The sequence below is a fragment of the Rhincodon typus genome, chromosome 16, assembly GCF_021869965.1.
Source record: "Rhincodon typus isolate 14 chromosome 16, sRhiTyp1.1, whole genome shotgun sequence".
Lineage (NCBI taxonomy): Eukaryota > Metazoa > Chordata > Chondrichthyes > Orectolobiformes > Rhincodontidae > Rhincodon > Rhincodon typus.
This window is the reverse complement of record NC_063347.1, coordinates 21,931,341-21,954,066: the sequence shown is the minus strand read 5'-3', so window position 1 is coordinate 21,954,066 and position 22,726 is coordinate 21,931,341. Positions and strand designations below refer to the sequence as shown.

Below are 22,726 nucleotides of genomic sequence, written 5' to 3'. Positions count from 1 at the left end.
AATCAATCTATGACACTTGTTGAATAACAATAAATTAATATTGATACATTTTCTGAACAGTCTGAAAAATGGTAACTTTTCTGTTGATGCTGATTTTAAGGAAAATAAGCTTAATTCAAGAAATTTACAGTTTGAGATTTTTAAAAAATGGAATATATTTCTAATATCTGTCTATATAGCTGCTTATAGCTCACAAGATCTAATTTACATGAAGCCAAATTGACATATCATAAACAAAATATGGAGATCAACGTAGTTTTATGACACACTGGATTTTGCCAAAACAATGATTTAAGAGAAGGGATGTTAATTTCTAAAATTACCAGCCAAAAGGACTGTGAATTAAGTTGTGCCCATCGTTGGTTGCATCAGGAAAAAAATTATAAAATTTATCAGGAGTCCTGCCTGAACAAACTTGTCTCTTGTGCACTCAGTGCAAGTAATGGTGACACTGGGCACTGTACCAAATCAGTGTGGGCAATGGGGAAAATAGTAAGTTGGTTTGAAAGAGTAAGTGACCCTGCATCTGCAGTATCTGAGCAACCACATGAGTTATCTTGAATTATGATTTTATAATTCATGGCCTGGCAGAATTTTCTTGGAGGTGGTATCATTATGAACAGTTGATGAAATTGAATTCGGATCCAATCAAAAGAACTAGAAAGCTTTTTAAATTTGCAACTCAGTTCCTTTCACCTTTGATATTGTCTCACTTGCTAGGTATTTCCAGAACTTCATGTTTTCATAGTAATTTTGTGCATACTGTTGATTAAATCTGGTACAACTGGTGCCTTGATTTAGGAACCCAGATACCCAGGTACTTTCAGTTCATTTCTTTTAAACTGCCTTTTACTTGTAGTGCACAACCTTTTAACTGGCTTGCTGTGTAGGAGATAACATACAATTCAGAACAAAGAATGAAAACAATAAAATCATGACTAAACCAAAAGGGAGAACTGAACAGGAGGAGGAGAGGGGGTGTATGAAGATAGGGAAGAGATGTGTGCAAATATAAGTGGTAAAGGGGATGAGAAAGGGGGAAACGCTAAAGGGAATGGGAGAGAAAGTGGGGAACCGAGAATATCAGAAATAAAAATGAAGTGAAAATAGTTGGTGGAAACTTACCAGCTGGTAAAGATATGGTTTGACGTAAGGCATAAAAGGAAGAGATAGGATGGAGAAGAGGGAAGAAGTGGGATGAACAGTCTCACATCCTGTTGAATGGAACACCTTGAGTTTCATATTGCACTTTCAATCATTTCAGATCTTAAGGAAGGGAAGCAACACTCCTTGCTTGCTTATTTTGTATCCAATTTAATAATTTGAAGCTCTGAATTTGAACTAGTAGCCAAATCCTACTTTTTTTTTGTTGGATTACCAATGTTTGTTGTCTAACATTTGAAAGTTTCAAAAATAAAAGCTAAAATTAACAATATCTTACTTTAACTGAGGATGAGGCTGTGGCTGTTGTTGAGGGGTTGTTGGCTGGGATTTGAGTGCAGGCTGTGCTTGCATCTTCTGCTCAGGTTGCCCCTTCAGTGGTTGGCCTTGTGGTCGCTGGGATTGCAAAGTAGTCCGTGGTTGTTGCATTGCTTGGCTTGGTAGCCTTTGTTGTTGAGTTGGGGGGCCAGTAGGACGCGGACCTCCTTGTGGACGTGGCCCCTCAGGAGAAGCATGATGTTGTGGCAGTAGGCCTTGGCTTTGTGGATGTGGTCCTTGGGGTTGTGTTGGGCCCCCTATGTTCAGCACAAGAAATACTATATAATGTTATATTTATAGAAATTCCTCAAAAACTTTGAAATCCAGCACTTACTTACTATAAAACTAAAGGGCGTTATTTACATGTGCCTAATGATATTCCAAGGTGTGACATTTTGTGAAGTTCAATCCTTTAAATGTTTTAGGTCAATGGTTACATTTAAGCTTAAAGTCATAATTGCAAGCAATGACTCAGACATTTCTCACTAATAAAATACAAATTTGTTTCTGAAGGCAAGATCAGTGTTCAAGTAGTTTAACATAGGAGCGAGAGTACTTTAAGTTAAAAGAAAACAATCCATGGAGATAGCATACTAGGTCGCTGAAAGCAAAAACAATAAAAAAATCCAAAGAAAGCAAAAAAATACAAGATTACAATAAGCAATCTGTTAAGTGCCACAAGAAAACTGAGCAGAAAAGTTACAAAACTTAAGGAAAGCTATGTTGACTCTATTCACAAAAGTCACCAGTTGGTGACAAGTTTGCTGTTGGACTATTTTACTGACTTTCTTATTCTAAAATTTAAATTCTATCTCCTTAATGTAACAAGTCAATTAAACATAGGGTTCATTCGCTCCTTAACTGTCAAGATCAATATATTTTTCCACAAAGATTAAAAATATTTTAAGGAATCAAGAGAAATTTTGTGTTACACTCATATAATATTGGTAGGTCACAGATTAATAACTAATAAAATACCATAAATTGGAAAAACATTTTTGGAAGTTTATCATTCATGTTTTCAGGGGAGGCAATGGCCTAGTGGTACTATCGTTGGACTGTTAATCCAGAGACCCAGATAACATTCTGGGGACCTGGGTTTGAATCCCACCATGGCAGATGGCGGTATTTGAAGTCAATAAAATATTTGGAATTAAGAGTCTATTAATGACCGTGAATCTATCGTCAATTGTTGGGGAAAAATCCATCACTAATATCCTTTGGGGAAGGAAACTGCTATGCCTACCTGGTCTGGCCTACATGTGACTCCAGACCCAAAGCAATGTGGTTGACTCATACCTGCCCTCTGGGCAATTAGGGATGGGCAATAAATGCTGCCTAGCAGTGACAGCCTCATCCCATGAATAAATTTAAAAAAATTCTTGCCTGCATTAAACTTTGGTGGGAAGTTAGAAATTTGTTAATATGCTAATTACTGTCAAGTAGTCTTTTGATAATTCCAAATGGGGAAAACATCGGCTGAATAGATGTTAAAACTTCAACATAAAATTGTGATTTCATGTAATTTAGGATAGAGAAATGTCATGGGTATTTATGCATGTAGAGTCACTGAAAAATAGTGCATAATTGATTAATTAATTGACGTGCAAACATTGAATATTTGAAGTTTAGGGCTGATCACTGTGTTGTCAGGCTGACTTTAGAGGCCTTGGAAAATGGTGGATGGGTCCAATCCTGAAGTCCCACCCTATTTCTGCAGGATCTCAGTTTTGTCAATGGAGGAAGGGGGAAGGTGTGAGTCACAGGTGTAGGAATCATGAACTCAGGTCATTTGAAATTAGTGCTAAATTCAAGGCTCTAAACCCATAGTGTGGGAATCCCATATTTATGAAGTAGATGCAAAGGTTTTTGATAGGTGGAAAGATCTGTTTGAGCTTCATGACTTTGTTACAATCCAAAAGCCCTCCAAGTTTGGGTATGATCTGGTTACAAGCTCATAACTTTTGTATGAAAGTAGACAAAATTTGAAATCCCGGATTCTTACAAAGAGAAGAAAGCCACAAGGTTCTATGGTTTTTAAACAAACAAAGTTAACTTTACTATTCAAAGTCAAGAACGTAAAACAATGTACAGTGGGCTGAATTTTAGCAAAACATTTAGCAAAATTCAGCTAAGTATAAATTTCGGGGAGTTTCATGGTGGGTTTCTCTCAGTTGGTTCTGGTGAGGTGCCTCACACATTCTCCATTGCTCATCTTATATGGGCCATGGCTCTATGGTGCTGTGCGTGCTTGCCACGGTTTGAAGCTTCCAGGCATTTTGACACCAGTGCCATATTTAAAGCCCAGCTGTACACTAGGTCAATTTCAGGCAGCCACAAATGGCTCTTCACAGTATATGTAATGGGAGGGAAATGAAAAAGAACAATTTCTGAGGGCACACAGGTGACTTCTCAACGGCCATAGAAGATCATATTTGTAAGTGTATTGCTACTTTATATCACCAGCTGTCTGATAAAGTGCCATTATAACTCCAGCTATGAGAATTAACCTCCACAGGCTACCCATCCTTGGTGCCATATCATGTTGGAACCCTGATGGAGAGACTGCTAATCTTTTGCCAATGCCCAGCATAGCATAATATCTTATTGTTCAATGTGGGAGCCTTCAAACTGTTGAAAAAATTGACTTCTATTCAACAACAAGAAAAGCAGAGAAGAAATAAGCAAAGTGTTTGTTTTTGCTTCACAGAAATGACTATGATCACGTGTAATGACCAGTGATATGGCCAAGATTGCTTATGGCCAGGATTTGTATCCCACATATTTGGTTACTGCATACATTTTGCAAATCGAACCGTATGATTAGAAATATCTTAAGCCAGTACTGTGTAAGTGCCCAGATGAATACCCTTGATGCATTTCATGTTGCTCACAAGTAGAGCCTGCAAGTTCAAACAGAAAAAGACACTTACTCCATCAATTCCAGGTGTTCACAGCAACTTTTCATTTCTATTGTGTGTTTCTAATTAGGTTGAGGGTGGAAGACAACACAGGTTGCACTTTACAGAGTCCGTCATAGGCTCAGCCTAGTAATCTGGGGAACCCTAACCTCCATATTTCTTTCTTTGTTCTTTGCACTCCCTGTCAACTTCACCAATTCTGAGCTTGCACATGTTCTCACTCAACTCATGCTTATGTTTTCATTTCCCAATGTTACCCTCTGAGCCCTGGATCTAGAGCCTGGTCATGGCAACCATCATGATGTATTGTCACCCCATTGAAGGCAGGGGTATGGAGGCCATCAATTAATCCTTCCTGCAGTAACCTATGTCTTCCAATGTATGATTGTCTCCCAATTTAAATATTGAGCTGCCCTCTGTCACAATTATTGTCCCCTGTGTATCCTAGCATGTTCCCTCCAATCCCACAATTGATTTCCCCACCTTCCCTACCACAGAATATATATCAGTAACTTAATAATTCACCTTGACTTTCAGTGAACAGACCCCAAAGCTGACTATGGTCAATCCTCCTGACCCACTGGAAGGGCACCCCTGACTGATGAGTGATCAGACCTGACCAATCTCTCATCAACTCTTCAATTGACTTACTGCAATCCCCTGACAGGTTGCACTGAACCTGTGAGATTGATCCTGGCTGACTCCCTGAACCAAGTCACCCCATTGGCTGACTGGCTGTGTCCAAGCTCCTGGACTGAGATTGGTGCTGCCCTTGACTGATTGTTGAGACACACCCTGATTGACGAGAGTCCACCTTCGCTTGATTGAGGATTACTTCCCTTAGACTTTGAGACATAGCCTTTTGGCTAAGCACATGTAGTGAGTTTGCCATGTAAGCTGCTGGCTGATGCTTTGTGTGTGACATTGATATAGCATGGTGCAATGCCGCAACATTTCCACTTTCTTGACTGATCACTGCAAACAGTCATGGCGAGCTGCTGAGCTTTGTGTCTGTGCTAGAAGACAGAATGCCTGTAAGCCTATAAGTTTTGAATAAGTGGAAAAGCAGGAAGAAAAACAAATGCAGAGATGCTGTGGGCATGCAAGTAGGTGTAAAATGAGTTTAAAAAAAATTCATGGAATGTGTGTGTCACTAGCTGAGCCAACATTTGTTGCCCATCCTTAGTTGTCCTCGAGAAGGTGGTGGTAAGCTGCCTTTTTTAACGGCTGCAATCTCATGCTCGAGGTAGATCCGTAATGCTGTTAGGAAGGGAAATCCATGATTTTGACCCAACAATACCGCAGGAATGGTGATATATTTCCATGTCAGAAAGTTGGGTGGTTTGGATAGGATCTTACAGTTCGTGACATTCCCACATGTCTGCTGCCCTTGTCCTTCTAGATGGAAGTGGTTGTGGGTTTGGCAGGTGTTGGCTAAGCAGCGTTGGTGAATTTCCACAGTGCATCTTGTAAATAGTACACACTGCCGCTGTTGAATGTCGATGGTGGAGGGAGTGGAAGTCTGTAGATGTGGTGCCAATCAAGTGGGCTGCTTTTTCCTGGATAATGTTAAGCTTCTTCAGTATCATTGGAGCTGCACCCATCCAGGCAAGTGGGGAGTGTGCCATCGCATTCCTGCCTTGAGGCTAGTAGGTAGTCAAAAGACTTTGGGGAGTCAGGAGGTGAATTACTTGCTGCAGTATTCCTACCTCTGATGTGCTTTTGTAACCACTATATTTATATGGCTAGGCCAATTCAGTTTCTGGTCAATGGTAATCCCTAGGATGTTAATAGTGGGGGATTAAGTAATTGTAATACCATTGAATGTCAAGGAATGGTGGTTAGATCGTCTCTTACTGGAGATGGTAAATTCCTGTCATTTGTGTGGCTTCTGTTACTTGCTGCATTTCATTCCAAGCCTGGGTATTATCCAGATCTCGTTGCATCTGAACATGGACTGCTTCAGGATCTGAGAAGTTGTGAATGGAGCTGAACATTGTGTAATTATTGGTGAATATTGCTGACCTTATAATGGAGGGAAAGTTGTTGACGAAGTAGCTGAAAATGTTTGGGCCTGGGACACTAACCTGAGGGACAGTTGCAGAGGTGTCATGAGTCCCAACAACCACAACCATCTTCCTTTGTGCCAGGTATGACTTCAGCCAGAAGTTTTCCCCCAATTCCTGTTGACGCCAGTTTTGCTGGGGCTCCTTGATGCCATACCCGGTCAAATTCAGCTGCGATGTAGAGGGGCAGTCACTTTCACCTCACCTCTGGAATTCAGCTGTTTTAACCACGTGTGAACTACAGCTTTAATGAGGTCACCCCCTGGTGGAACCCAAACTGGGCATCAATGATCAGGCTAGTGCTGAGTAAATGCTGCTTGACAGTACTGATGATAATACCTTACATCAACTTATTGATGACTGAGAGTAAGATTGATGGGTTAATAGTTGGTCAGGTTGGATTTGTCCTACTTTTCGTGTACAGAACATACCTGGCAAATTTTCCACGTTGTTGGGTAGATGCTAGTGTTGTAGCCATACAGGAGCACCTTTGAATGTGTACAACAAGTTCTAGAGCACAAGTCTTCAGTACTATCTCCAGAAGATTGTCAGCCTTTTCAGCATCCAGTACCTCCAAGCATTTTTTTGTATCACATGCAGTGAATCAAATTTGCTGAAGACCCGCATCTGTGATGTTGTGACCTCTGGAGGAGACTGAGTAAGCATGAAGATAGCAGGTAAGCTGCTCTAAAGCTGCACCCTGATCAGATGCATGAAAAGGATGCCTGACCCTTTGTGCAAAGTGACTTGGCAGCAGTGCTACAATGAAAGGTGTTGATGCTCTCTAAAGGTGCAGCATTAAAATGATAAGTGAGTTGGAGATGTGCCATGATGACAATGTGAGGCCTGTGCATGTCTGATGTTAATCCTCATGGATGGGAATGGAGGTACAGATGGTCACTCCCCATGAAATGTGTCCTGAGATGTTAGGGTCTTCTGTCTGAGATGGAAGCCTGCAGGAACAGGTAGTGAGCTGAAGACACTGGAAACCCACTTTGACTTTCATTTTGGGAACTGTTGCTGTCTAGTTCTCTCTGCCACGTGCAAACTAGCAAATTGCATATAAATTAGGTGAGAATAGATAATAATGTGATGCTAATGAATGCAAATGGGTCCCTCATTGCTCACTAGTGAGATTCTCATCTTACGGTTATGGACTTTGAGAATCTTACAATAATTTCCTGACAGACTCGTTCCAGTTCTCAGGAAGGGTCACTCAACCCAAAAAGTAAAACTCTGATTTCTCACCACAGATGCTACCAGACCTGCTGAGCTTTTCCAGTAATTTCTGTTTTTGTTTCTGATTTACAGCATCAGCAGTTCTTTCAGTTTTTGTTTTAACTCCTCATTATCCATGTTGTGGAACGATACAGGTCAATATGTAGTTAGTAATCTAAAATGTGGATTTAACATGATATAAATATGGATTAATAAGCAAGATATGGTAAAACACCACACTGTACATCCAATGGCAGATGCAACCAAGAAAGGTTAGATGGTTTTTCAGCAACCCATCCAGACATCAGTATTCAACGTGAGTCACAAAATATTGCAAATACCTTGTCTTCCTTATGAAGGATTTCAACCGTTTCCTTCAAAAGGTCCTGCCACTGAATTGCCCTCACAAGCCACAAGAATACAATGAGTGTGACCACCCAGTGGTTGAAATCTCTTGTCCTTAGAGCGTATACTCATGGATTCTCAAGGTTTTGCTCCAGTACTGACTTATAGCCACAATCCCTGTGTTTTACCCACTAGAAAAGCACCCTACTGTTTAAAAGTGTGACTTTTGCCCCTGTGGTCAGCAACAGTCAGTGATCTCCTGAAACATTTGCACCACTTGATGACATCTTCTCAGTCTCAACTAGAGTGGATGGTTAGCCAGGCTTCCTTGGAGCCCTCATTTCAAATCTTAGCTCCACCTGATGGGCTTTAAAGATTTCTATGAGCCCTAGCTGCACAGAAACTGCTGATACAGTACTTTTTTTCATATAGGACCTCCTCTTCTGCTCTTCTTCCAGTAGTTTTCTCCTCCAGGGTTCTGTCACCTTTTGTGTCACAGGTCTCTCTCTCTTTATTGCACTGTACTGTGTCCTGTGGTCTTTGTTTCTCACTCTACATGATCACAAGGGTGATCTGTTAACTTTAAATGCCAGCCATCAGCTGGCATTCAGTTAAAACAGAAACTCAAAGGAAACATGCATAGCTTGTGCCAGAATTCTTCAGCTGATAAGAATTAGAATTCTTCTCCACTGTCTGGAATTAGCTAAATTCAAGTTTGTAACAACCTGAAGTCCTTTAAACCCCCAGCTCTTTAAATACAAGAAAAAAACACAACCTGAAGCTTTCAATTAAAGTTAGAAGATCCTCTGCTGGATTGCTTTGATTGTCAGGCCATTGGGTGTGTCGGTTAGAAAACACCATTGCTGTCAGTTCCTGAGGCTTCAATAGCATTCTTTTTTGACATTTACCAATGACTGCTATTACAGCTGAGGTCATTCTGAAAGTTTAGATGAATTTTAAAAGCTAGATTTTTTTTTTAATCGTAGCATGGAGCTGAGTTTACATTTTGATCGAAAGTTTAAAGATATTATCAAAGGATTAGCTGTCTTTAATGTGGTTACTGAATAGAACTTTGTTTTTATAACAGATTGCATTCTTGAGGGGACTAAAAATAGTCAAATGTGTTGAATAAATAGAAGTTTGTTTGTCAGTTTTGAGTATGTATGAGGGAGAGCTCTATTAGAATGATAGATGTTGTTTTTCAATACCACATAGCTATTGTTGTCTGCCCATAGTGGCTACTGGGCTCGTGTGTGTAAAGATGGTGTGTGGGTGTCAGGTAGCAGAGACAGGGCATGAGTCTAATGAAGGAGGCCAAGAGGGTGGATGACGAATTATGAGTTAGAAGCGAGGGCTAGAAGGAGTTACAGCTTTTAAGTCAACTGAGATGAGGGTCAAGAATACTTGGCTCAATACCAGCCCAACTCAGCACTTGCCAGGCTTGGTGGGCCACATACGGTCTGCTTTCACAGTAACAGAGCTTAATTCTATCCCAAGTCCACCTCCCTGGTATGAACACTGTATCTAACAGGATCCTTCAACCAAACCAGGTATTCAGGGTCTGACATTTCCTGATTTGAGCCACCCAGCTTGGTTGTAAACAGCCAACTCGTAATGCTAGAACAGCATACTTGAAGGTGGATATATTTGGTCTATGATATAGTTCTGTTTGATTTTGGATAGAGGGAGAAATCTTGGTCATCTTTCTAAATACTACTAATAAGCATTTATTTACAATTCTCCATTTGTTAAGTAATTTTGCTCTCTCCTGATTTTTTTTTATTACATGGACTATTCAGAGGATTGACAACTTTCTAGTTGTAAGGCCTTTGTAATTCTTTAAAAAATTGTGAAGATCTCTGGGAGGGATTCAATGCAACTCACCCTCTAATGTACCACCTCTCCCTGTGAGATGTGATTGACCTCACTTTGATTACTCTCACTAATAGTGGTTGAAATTGATTACTTGCCACATTGGTAATCATTATTGCATCAACGTGTATCCTAAATTTGTTTCTTAAAATTCCAGTAATAATTTTTAAAATGGCCAATGCAGCTATACAAAAATCTCAGATTACATTTACAATGCATAAGCAAGTGCTGGATTTAGATAATTTCACAATATCCCATTGTTATAAAGTACAGTACAAGTTTTGTAAAATAGATTGCTTCAAAAAGGAATCCTGATTGACTTTTAAACAGTACATTTTTCATTACATTCAAATGTCAATTAGTTTTGAATCAAACAATTTTGATTGAGTGTTTCAACAGGGAATTTGATTTACTGACAATTGAACACAGCATCACAATGATGTTGACAGCAAAAATTAACAGTGCCAAAAGCCTTGCATCATTCTCCAATATATCAAGATACATTAAAATACAATAACGGATACATGGGTAATGCTTTCTAATCTAACTGCTCAGAGATGTTATTGCACACCTATGGAATAGCTGAAACTTGAACCCAGGCAGGGTCACTACCAGGCCTGTATGCTTAAAATAAATTAATTCTAATTTAACAAGTCCAAAGATTTTTGTTGCTCAGTTAATACTTATTTTATTAATAATAAAAAGAGACAACTCTTGAATACTGATCTCAGTAAACATGTGTACATCTTAAAATTGCTTTGTTTTACAAACTTACTCAGAGAAGGAACTGCCTATTTAGGGATAAGCAGTGGTTGTAATATTTGAATCAAACTCATACAGGGGTGTTCATTCAGTATTTATAGTTTATAACTAACTGTCATTGATTACTGTATTAGTAAGGACAAGGAATGCCACATTAGATAATAGTTAATGTTTAAAATGTCATGAATGCTGCTGATACTTTTACATTTTAATACATAATTAAACTCACTTTCCTGTGCTACTTATCGTTTCAATTTGTACATAACTGTTTCCTTTAATGCATTTCTTGTGAGAACTGATGGTGTAGAAAACATTGTATGTAAATGTACTTCAGTATATATTTTTGTGTTTTATAGGTATGTGTGTAAAAATTATATCATAAAGACCCGTCTACCTTTTGTGTTTTTATTGCACATAAAGCTGTACAAGTGTGTAGCCACATTATGTAAAATACTGCAGTAAAACCTGAGCATTTTTTAAACCAAATACAATTATAATAAAAAGTAAGAGACTTTTACAAACAACTGAACACATTTTGTTATGACCTCAACTGTAACATTAAACTTTGCATATAGCATGCTTGCATGCAAATCCAAATGCACTTTTAGGAATGTTTATTTCTGGCTGTGCAATTCAGTGTCCTCCAGGAATTAAAATATTAAGCCATTTTTGTTTCTTTCAGCCATAACACTGTACTTTATCTCAACAAATGTCTCTCCTAAAGCAATGCACAAGGTCAACCATATCTACTTCATATGATTAGGACAACTGCAGAATTACATGCAAATGATTACAACATGACTTCAGAAGCACACCTATTTAGGTTTTAGCAGTGGGCAAGATACCTTTTTCCAAACTTTCAACAATATCAGGGTATTCCTCAGCCACACACCAGCACAATATGACAATTTTTGTCTACTCATTTCAAGGCATTTTGGGAATATATGCTCCTGGCAAGTAGCCCTACACGTTTGGAGCACATATTAGCAAATTGCATGCATACCCCTGCATTTTTTAATTTTAACAATAATGGCTCAAAATCTGCTGTGACATGACAATGAATAGCACCCATTGTTTTAGACTTGGCCTTGTTATTTAGTTTTGATGATATTTTGTCCCTTACGTTGCTGTAAATATGAAATACGAACAATAAGATGGGAATTAATTGGGCAAGACAAGCAACTGTGAATCTGCTTAACCAATAAGCAGATTCGCAATAAGCAATAAGCGGTTTAAAATGAACAATGTAAGGATTAAGAAATAAGTATAATTTAGAATAGTGAATTCAATGTCAAATTAGGTGCAAAAAGAAATACGAAGGGAACAAAAAACAATTGAAGAGAAAGAAAAAAAGACAAAATAAAAATGTTAATTTTTGAAGTATTTCCAACAACAACAAAAACCTAAGGAAATTAAGCTCTACACATATAATAAGTTAATTTCATTGCCAGAGAAGTAGACTGTATTTATCAGTAAAATATGTACTTAAGACTTGAAATAACTTGACTTAACTTCCTGTGGTAAACTTACCTTGTATCTACCATGCAAAAACTGCAGCTTCGTGTGGTCACTGCATTTGAGGGTGGAGCCAAACAAAAAGGTGCCATTTTCGCAAAGCTTACATCAGAAATTTAATTGAATGTTTAACAGCAACGTTTTCATTTTCTTGTTTAATCCTGCATCTGTCCTCAACTCACATTGCTGTGACATTTCTGTATACATGATACTGAGTACTATTAACATTGCCATTATTCTGACAGCAAATTTTGGGCCATTTGAAGTCACAAGACAGGTAATTTCCTCTGTATATAAACTGTTATGAAAATACAGACATGCATAAATGGGGCATAACTGGCAGGAAATATTAATGGACTGTTTGTACTCTTACACTCAATAATAAAATAGCCTATAAGAGGCTCATGTAGCTTTTGAAAACTACTCTTCCCTCCATTCAACTTTCTACTTGTAAGGCCTTATTAAAAGAGCCTTAAGAAACTTTTCATAAATATCTGGGTGCATGAATGGACAAACTAAGTGAGCAAGGAAATCCAGATTAGCTAATGAACACGAAGGTTTCAAAGAATTATCACAGCTTTTCGAAAACAGCACAATAATTCTTATATCAACATGGTGTAGAACAAACAAATTTTACAAAAGTGAACATTTGAAAAACACAAATATTTCATCTGCTTTAGTCTTCGAGGTTATTAGGTTCTTGGCCTATGGAGATTATAACCCATACACAGGTACAAACAAGAAAGGATAACAAACTGTTATCATTTCTCCAGTCCTATTGGATTGTTTGGCTCTTTTATAGAAATGCATGAAATTATTGATTATAATTTAATAGCAGAGGCACTGTGGATACTTGTAGAGAACAAAAATGACAGTTTGGGCAATATTTTCCCTGCTTCTGAATCCACAGTCAGTCTTAAATGGGGGTTGAAAGCCCAAACGGTATGGAAAACAGTCATCTGATCTTCCATAAAGTGATCAATTGATGATCGGAAAATGGGCTCACCGTCCAATTAAGGATGGCAAGTAGGCTGTCAAAGATGAACAGTCAATCACAAGTGAGGAAGAGGAAGCTTCAAAATGTAAGGGCCCACTCTCCAACTTCTTAAAATTTAAATTAAAAATGGCCTTTGCAGCAAGACCCCACTGTCAGGAAGAGCCTTTTTAAGTCCATGATGCCTCCCTTACATTCCTTTAATTGGAACAGTTAGCTTCCCATTGCATGCAGAGGGCAAGCCCTGAATTCCTCTAGCCCACCTCCAGGAAAATGGCCCAGAGTTAGGATGGGCTTGGGAGGCCCGGCAGCCCACCGCCACTCTTGGTTCAGTGGGGGCTGAAAATGTATTCCTTTAAATCAGATTTGTTTGTAGCACCTGCTATATTAAAATAAAGTAAAATACTTTATTGCGGGAATGATGGCCATTCTTCTCAGAAAATATTGAAACAGCTATGGTATAAGCCAATACAAGATTGAAAAGTCATGTTTTATTTTTCTCTATGATGTTCAGTAATCCCTTCATTTGTCCTTGTAAACAAGAATGTAAATACAATATTGATTAAGAAAATAATGGATCAACTGATTTTGTTTTCTTTGGCGGGGGTGGTTTGAATATAAAGAAGACTGACCTTTTGGTTAATTTTCCCTATTTAATTTCTACAAAACACTGAAATTGAGTTTGAAAACAAATGGAACATATCTGTCTATTCAAGCCTGTAAAATTGGAAGCACATTTTAACCCTGTTTTCCAGGATATTTCTTTAGTAGATGAGCTTTGCAGTTATAAATTTGGAAACTCTCACTTCTTGCAGACATGCTACATAGTCCTACAGGATAGGAGAAATGCCAGTAGATTTTTTACTTACGTGGTCTGAAACCTGTGGACTGTTGTGCATTTGTCAAAGCAAGTGTAGGAAAATTTATAATACACTTATAGTGTAGCACAGGCTACATGCTGGATTTGAATATCACTTACTGATTATGCCAATGTCATGTTCCACCAATTTAAATGTGTATTTTCCTCCCATCTCACAACTCCAGTAGGAGCCCTCAGTATGTGATGCTCTACATTGTGATGAACATAACATTATCTGTTTTTGGACCCAAGTAGTTTAGACACTGAGATGTTCAATTGTGCAATTTACAGAAGTTTCCCAGGTAGCAGTGGACATTGATGATACATTGGTGATTGGTGCATTTAAGTATGGAGGGCAGTGATTGCAGTGGGAGTGGCAACCTAGAATGATAAACAGTAAAACTGGTGAATGAAACAAACTGATCCAACCAGTCTTGTAAACTTCAAAATGTAGGACTTGTAGAACCAGTATCACTGTGTTTTAAACCTTGATTTTCCATCTGCGAAGGCAGTATTGGTGGTATTAGACAGTTCACCAAAGGTGGTAAAAGGCAGTAATGGGATGGAGTTGGTTAAGGAGTAGAAGACAATGAAGGAAACAAAGTGAAAAACATGCAGTGTTCATGTTAAAATTTTAATGTGAGATTTGGATGTTTAATGCCATATTATGCTAATATTTTACTGTTTGAAGGGTGGATTTTTGTGGAGGGGATTGCAGTTTTCATGTATGTAGGATGGATTTTTGATTTATTGAGATTGGACTTTTATTGTACAGGGGTTTAGATTTTTGAAAGGGTAGGAATTATAGCATATCACATGAGTGCTTGGGTTGTTTGAGGGTAATAGAATAATTTGATTTTTGCTGTCTGTGAGGAGACTTGGATTGTCTGTGTTCAACAAGTTTTGATTTTCAGCATGTTAGGTTGGATGCTGATTTTTTAAAATATAAATGTTTGGAATTTGCAGATATTTCTTGAGGAATCTGCAAATTTTTTGGTACAAAAACAAGCTAATTTGCGGCACTTGTCTGGCTCCAATGTGTTTGGATTGTATGAAGTTTGCTCAGTCCTTGTGCATTGTGGATCCAGTCAAGTGATCTGAAAGTGCTGCTCTAGGGAATGAATGCACATGAAATCAGTTGTGTTTTCACAAGTGCCAACTTCTGGGAATTGCCATTCTGCGTATCTTGTTGATGTTTGAAAGCCAAAGATATTCAAGTTTGTCATGTTAATGTATTCACTTTAACTTGACCGATGAGGAACAAAACTTTATTTGACCTTAAAAAAATTATTTGTGAACAAACCACTCTGATTTCTTCAGGATTTATTTAGTTTCAGATCAAGATGCTTTTGGGTTTCAAAATTCTGTGGGGAATATAAGACATTGTGGCCCATAATTTTTTTTTAATGTGTCACAGTAAGTCCTGTTACTAAAATACTAGGGCACACCTGCCAACATTAATTATACCTAATTAAAATAGAAGTTTTAACTCAACATTTAGTTGGGATCAGAACATCAAATGACTAAAGCTTCAATGACTCTAATTTTACGTGTCAAGTTCTGTTAATAGATACAATATTAGTTGAGAAATCTATTCTGTAACCAGTGGTACAGACAGAAGCTAGAATGCTCCATAGTATTGTTGACTCTGTACAAGATTCGAGCATATTTTGACTTAGTGACTTCTCCTAATTTTTTTCACAAATTGCACACTTCATCTGCCCAATTATGTGTTAACGTTCCACATTCAACTGTTCTAAGTACAGGCCAATTGATAATGTAATTGATAATACATAATGTAGTTTCTTAGTAAGTTATATCTGAACCTAAAAGCCTGACAGTCATTAAGTTTATTGACTCATTGATGGAGAATTGTAAAGGATAATATAGTATAGACAACATAGAAAACAATCCATTCAGCCCAAATAGACTGTGCCAATGTTTATGTTCCACTTGAATCTCTTCCTATCTTTCCACACCTAAATCTATCAAAGTAATCCTCCTTAAATAGATTGTGTAACTTCCCTTTAAATGCATCTATGCTATCGTTTAACTACTTCCTGCAGTAGCAAGTTCCACATTCTCACTAATAAATAGGTGCCTCCAAAATTCCCATTTGGATCTCCTTTTGACAATCTCAAGCAAATATTATTTAAATAGAATGAGATTGCAGAATGTTATGGTACAGAGTGATTATGTGTAAATCACAAAATCGAGCTATAGTTAACAAGAAGTAATTAGGAAGGTAAAGTATTGTTGGCCTTAATTGGAATGGGAATTGAGAATAAAAGTCAATAAGTCTTGCTGCAAATGTACAGGATATTAGTGAGGTCACACCTGTAGTACTGAGTATTAGTTTTGGTTTCTTTAGTTAATGAGATATACTTGCATTGGAGATTGTTCAGAAAAGGTTCACTCAGTTGATTCTTGACACAAAGGTGTTGTCCTATGAAGGTCAGCCAGGCTTGGACTACTTTCATTGGATTTAGAAGAATGTGATCTTATTGAAAGACATAAGATTCCAAAGAGCCTTCACAGCTTAAATACTGAGAGGTGTTTTCTCTCATTAGGGAATAAAGACTGGTGGGCACAGTTTTAAAACAAGGGGAATTTAAGACAGAGTTGGGGAAGAACTTGTTTTCTGAGTGTGTCATTAACCTAATCCTCTACTCAAGAGAATATTTTTGAGTCATAGAGTAATAGAGTATTGGATATTTTTGAACATTTGACTATATCATTGAATGTTTTTAATGCTTTGTCAGGTTTTAGATTTACAAGAGAGTCAAGAATTATCAAGGTGGAAGAGTAAGCAAGAAAGTGGAAGGCCATAATCAGATCAGTCACATTCTTATACAGCAAAGCAGCTTTGAGGAGCCATGCAACTTCCTCCTGTATCTTGTTCTTATATTTTTATAATAATAACCTCTAGCTATACTCTTCATCACATCAGAAAATATTCTGTCTGACAACTCCATCAAAACCTTACATAATTTAAAATTATGTAAGGTGTCCCCTCAGCAAACTTTTTTTTGCATGGGGAAAGAGATTCAGCCTGCCAATTCTTTCTAGATAAATTCAGAAAACTAAATTCTGGCTGCTTTTGCTAATATCCACTGAAGTAACATGAAAAAAGCAGTAAATATGTGGAGGTGTTAATCCCAGGAATGTCCAGGGATCAGTCACACTTTTTGCTTAGTTAGTTGACTGCATCCAATGTGTAGAGATGCTTTAATCGTCATCAATGCTCTGAGGCTAGTGAGGGAAAAATTATTTTGAGTATATGTAGCTCTAGAATAAAAGTAGGTTTGAACAGGGTAATTTCATGTGGTCAAATAGCTGCATGCATAAATAACAACAAGGTTCAAATGTGAATATTGGCCACTTCAGCAAGATTTTGAAGGATGCCGAGATCTGAGAAACTAATATCTCAACAAACTGTTATAATTTGTAGGAGAGAATGGGAGGTCACAAGAAATAAAGTCTCTAATCAAACAAGTACAAGAATATATAACATTCACAGGGTTAATATTGCCTTGTAATGCCTCTTTTGAGCTGCTGGTGTCATCCTTTGCTCAAATTACTCTCCAGACTAGAGTTTCTGTAAGCCATTCCAAAGTGAAATGATTCACTAAACTAAAATGCCAAAATTGTGAGAGTGATGACAAATTGAGTTGCCGTATTTATTACACGAACTACGGAAAAAAGCATTAAAACACTAAAAATTGTTAAAACACACAAAATCACTGCTCATCAGCAGAAAAATAAAAATGCCAGGAAATTATTCATAAATGAATATAATAAATTTGAACCTCTAATGATCTTTACCTGTTCCATTAATTCCCATGCAGAACAACTAGTAGCACGAGGTTAAAGCAAAGGATTAACTCCTGGAACCATTCACCTCACAACAAAAAATACTTTGAAACACCATATCTAGCTATTGAATGAAGTACAGCAGCACTGGACTCTCGTAGGCACAGTTGTGTGTAATGTTTACAACACTGTGGCTTAAACTGCAGTCCCAAGGTCACAAAGTGTACAGTAAAACATGGCCATCAATTACGAGCACAAACATTGACAAATAAACATAAGACAGTACAATTGACACTGCATAGAAAAACACAGTCCAGGTCAGCACTGAAACACTGCCAAAAATTGCCCAGAAAACTTTTCTGTTTTAGCTAAAAATTTCCATCCTTTTATCTTTTTTTAGGAAGCCTGGACTTGTTTTGGTCCTACTGCAACGCCATTACAGTCGAGAATATACTGTAAACAACCTTGTGGTGGTGGTCGCTGCTGAGGAAATGAGCCTGTCTGTGCCTGTACCTCCTTCAAACTTCCACCCTATAAAAGAAAACATGGAGTCCAAATTAAGTCTGGTACTTAGATGGAATCTATTTGCATCAGTAGTGTTGTTCCAAAAAGTTCTTAAATGGCACCAGTGGCTTCTCAAAGGAACTGGTGAAAATGATCACGATCCACCTATTGATTATGAATGAAATACTTCATACAAGAAAGGCTTGTTTGTGATTACAGCATTGAATTAATTAAGTGGCAGGTTCAAAATGACTATTCAAAACATGGATTTGAAAAAAAAGTAAACAATTCACCTTGGCAGATGTAGTTCTCATGTATAAAGTTTATTTTGGTTTGAATATCATGGTTTTCATGCACTTACTCATCCCTATCACCATAAAAGCCTGCTAAATCATACATTAGAACAAGTGGGGCTATCTTGGGCCACATGACTTATCAGGTGATTGTAACAAAGAAACAATAATGGCATATTAGGTGGCGTAATTATACCAGGGTAGGTCCTAGGTAAGCCTCTTATAGTTAAATGCTACAATGCTGTTGCCAGCACAGTTTATGTGACATATACTGCTGCTGATGACCATTAATAGGAGATGCAATTGTTGGCAGTATTTAAAATGTTAATGCTATAGTTTCGTTGAAATGAGTAATGTTGCTGACCTAGGTCAGAATGTCATTGTGAAAGATAATTTGGGCCAAATCTTCCAATTTCTCGAGCCTTTACCACCCTCTTCTTCAGATGTACGACTGCAGGTCAGAACGCTATGGAGGTCCTGATGCATCAACCTTTGCAAGCAGGTATTGTCCAGCAAGTCTGAACTTCAGATGGGCAACTCCCCTACTCCTGGGACTTTCTATGATAAACTCCAACTCTGAGCTGGAGTTTGAGACTTCAGCCGGTTTCGATATACTTACCTGCAGTTACCCAGGAATTCACAAAGTAAAACCTATTCCGGCACCTGGGTAACTGCACAGCTGATGTCCTAATCACACTGAATCTCTGGCTACCTTCCAAACCCTCAAGTGCTCCCTTTGAATAACCAACTCCATGCCCCTGCCCTCCCCCAGAGCCCATGACTAGTCCCAACCACCTCTACCCCGTTAACCAGGCCCAGTCACCCAACCCAATCAGACCTGACTATTTCACCCTAATCTGAATACATCAGACTAGACCTGACCAGTCAACCAGACCTGACCAATCCACAATCCATCCATCCATTTTCCCAACCAATTTATCCCACTCACCCACCCCATCCACTACCCACAACTATCCACTCACCCACTTATCACACCAACCTACCCACATACTCACCGAACCATTCCACTAACCCACTCACCTCATCCACTTAAACCCTTCCCACCTCATTGACCAATCTGACTCAGCACCCACCATACACTTACCCAGTTACCTCATCCACCCTATTCAGTTCACCCTCTTCCATAACTATCCAGCTCACCCAACACCCACCTACTTACTCACTAATTACCTCACCCACATAATCACTGACTGCATGCATGCACCCATCCTACTCATTCAGTCATTCATCCATTCATTACTATTTGGAAATTGCACATTTAAACTTACCATGAGGCAGCTTTATTCCACTTCAGTGCTTTCCTGAAGGAACACGGTGCTGCGCATTTCTGGAAGCCAGATGGAAGGCCCCAAAAGAAATGCAGAGCCGTGTTGAATCAGGGGAATTTTCGAGTAGACCACCAATCCAATGATTGCCATTCCTAATAAGACTGGAGCCTTTACATAACCAGGGCACTAACAGGAAATTTAACTGTTGCTGTGCGTACTGTAATAATGTTATGAGAAATTCAACTTCTAGATTCCAGACCTTTTAAGCAAATGATCAAAGGGCCCATGAGGATTAAACCATTGTCTCACTAAGGTAATATTGTACCTGATGACTTTATAATGGCGGTAATTTGGAGTTAGATCACACTGTGATGCAAAAATTACTGAAGTCTTACAATGTAACATTGACATGTTACCTGAATGATATAGGTCACCACATTTAGCACTTTAAATATAAAAGATAAGCACATTAGATACATTAATATATTTTCTTTGCTTGGCTTGCCTGTGGTTGTTGTGTGGCAGCAGGTCTCTGAGGTGAGGGAATTGGTGTCCTTGGTATCAGTTTGTTCATTTTGGCTAAAACTAATTCAGTTAGAAGCTCTCTGTCTTCAGCCTGGTGCTCCCCAATCAATGGCATTGTGCAGTCCATGACCTGTAAAAGAGCATAAATGTGAATCTGTTTTGCTGGTGATAAATTGTTTCATTCTATCACAAATCCTCAGTGAAACAATATAATTATTTCAAATGTTGGATTATTTAATTGAGAGCTTACTTTTGCTACATGCAGCACCAGGTCAGCGTGAATCTGTAGTACTGCTCCTTCCGTTTACATTCCCTCTTAGTGTGTTACTCTTTTCGTATGCAATCCAGGTGGTTATGTATTGTTTTATTAGGGCGAGAGGGTCACAACTGTGGCCATGTCACCTTCTCATCTCCATATGATTAAGTATTTGGAGGAAGAGCCCATAGACAGCCTTCCTGCCCTGCCACCACTTGGCCTAATTCTGCCACTGCTGATACTAACCCAGTGAAAGGCTGCAGGTCACCATGTGAGGAGCACAACAAGGAAACCCTGGAGTATTTGTTTGCTGGCTCCTGGAGCTGTGTCCATCATTCTAAGTTCCTGACTGAGAGATCCGGCATTGGGACGGTAGGAGGGAATTGAAACCCATTCCATGCTCTTCCTGCCGACCACGCCCCTCCCTGGCAGCTCCCACCCTGTCTCACATTTGTGTTTGGGTTTTTCCCTTATCTTGGAACCTGGCCGTATGTAGTAGCGGCAGCAGTCACTGACTCTCCAGTGGTATTACTGAGTACTGAAGAGTTTTAGTCTCTGATTGGCTGAACTTCCACCTATGAGGTCCTTGATCCCAGGGAAAGCTTGCAAATGGCCTGCTAAATGCCTGAGTGGCACAAAAATGTAGCTGGCCATCTTGAAAAGAGGTGGTGCAGGGGTCACCCCGCTTTCCAGCCTATGGCTGAAATTCCTGTCGCCTCTACAAAATACCATCCATAGAATCATTTGGTAGTGCCATTCCCACTACTACAACAGCATTCCTTAATGTAGAAATGAAGACTCAGATGTTCACTGAGATGAGATGAGGTGGGAGCCCTTTAAAAAATGTAGGGTAGACATCACTCCAAGATTACCCAGTTCCCATTTTTGGCAATTTTCACTGGCATGGGAGATGGCTGCAGAGAGCTGCTCAAAATGCTTCCATACTTCCCAGTTCTAATGTGGGGAGAGCATTTTAAACCTGATTCCATCCTGCAACTGCAGTGGAGATGGGTCCCTTTGTTAGTGGACTTGACTGATAGACTATTAAGGGAGATAGGAACAGTGGAGGAGCCTCAGTCCCAAGTGGTAAGCCAATAAAAAGTCACTCTGCTCCTGGAATTCTTTCATTAACAGGCCTTAAAATATTCAATAAAAATTGTCTTTCAGCTTCAAGGATTGTAAGTTAGTTGTGTCTTTTGTTTCTTTTTTCTTCTTTATTCATTCGCGGGACGTGGGCATTGCTGGCTAGGCCAGCATTTATTGCCCATAAGAGTCAACCACTTTGGTGTGGGTCTGGAGTCAGATGTAGGCTAGACCAGGTAAGGATGGCAGTTTCCTTCCCTATAGGACATTAGTGAACCAGATGGGTTTTTCCTGGCAATCGACAATGGATTCATGGTCATCATTAGATTCTTAATTCCAGATATTTATTGAATTGAAATTCCACCATCTGCTATGGCAGGATTCAAACCCAGGTCCCCAGAACATTGTCAATTAACAGTCTAGCTATAATACCACTAGGCCATCGCCTCCCCACTGTACAATAATTAATTTTAAAACAAATTTGTTCATGGGATGTGTGCGTGTTTAGCTGGGCCAGCATTCATTATTCATCAACAGTTGCCCTTGAGAAGATGGTTGAGATGCCTTCTTGTATCGCTGCAGTCCATGGGTGTGTAGGGATACCCATATTGCTGTTAGGGAGCATTTTAATACAGAAACAGAGCATAAACAATTATGTTGTTCCAAGTTAGGATAGTGTGCAGCATGGTGGGGAGCTTAATGGTGTTGCCTCCAGGAACCTGCTGCACTTGTTCCTTTCTTGGGGTAAAGGTCATAGTTTGGATGGCGCTGTTAAATGAGGCTTGTGAGTTGCTGTATTGCATCTTATAGATTGTGCATACTGCAGCTGCTGTACTTGGTGCAGAAGGGGATGCATGTTGAAGATCATGGACGGGTTACCAATCAAGTGGGTTGCTTTTCATCTTGGAGGGTGTTGAACTTCTTGAGTTTTG

General features: G+C 38.9%; 1 protein-coding gene across 1 annotated transcript in view; it reads right to left on the bottom strand.

The window, feature by feature from the left end:
- The window catches only part of syn2b (synapsin IIb), a 342,671-nt gene that overhangs the window by 816 nt on the left and 319,129 nt on the right, over positions 1-22,726 (bottom strand). Inside the window, exons 9-11 of the mRNA XM_048606715.1 lie at positions 20,436-20,585; positions 18,309-18,375; positions 1,442-1,736 (exon numbers count right to left, since the gene is read on the bottom strand). Coding sequence (XP_048462672.1) covers positions 1,442-1,736; positions 18,309-18,375; positions 20,436-20,585 — 512 coding nt within the window. The remainder of the gene's footprint in view (positions 1-1,441; positions 1,737-18,308; positions 18,376-20,435; positions 20,586-22,726) is intronic.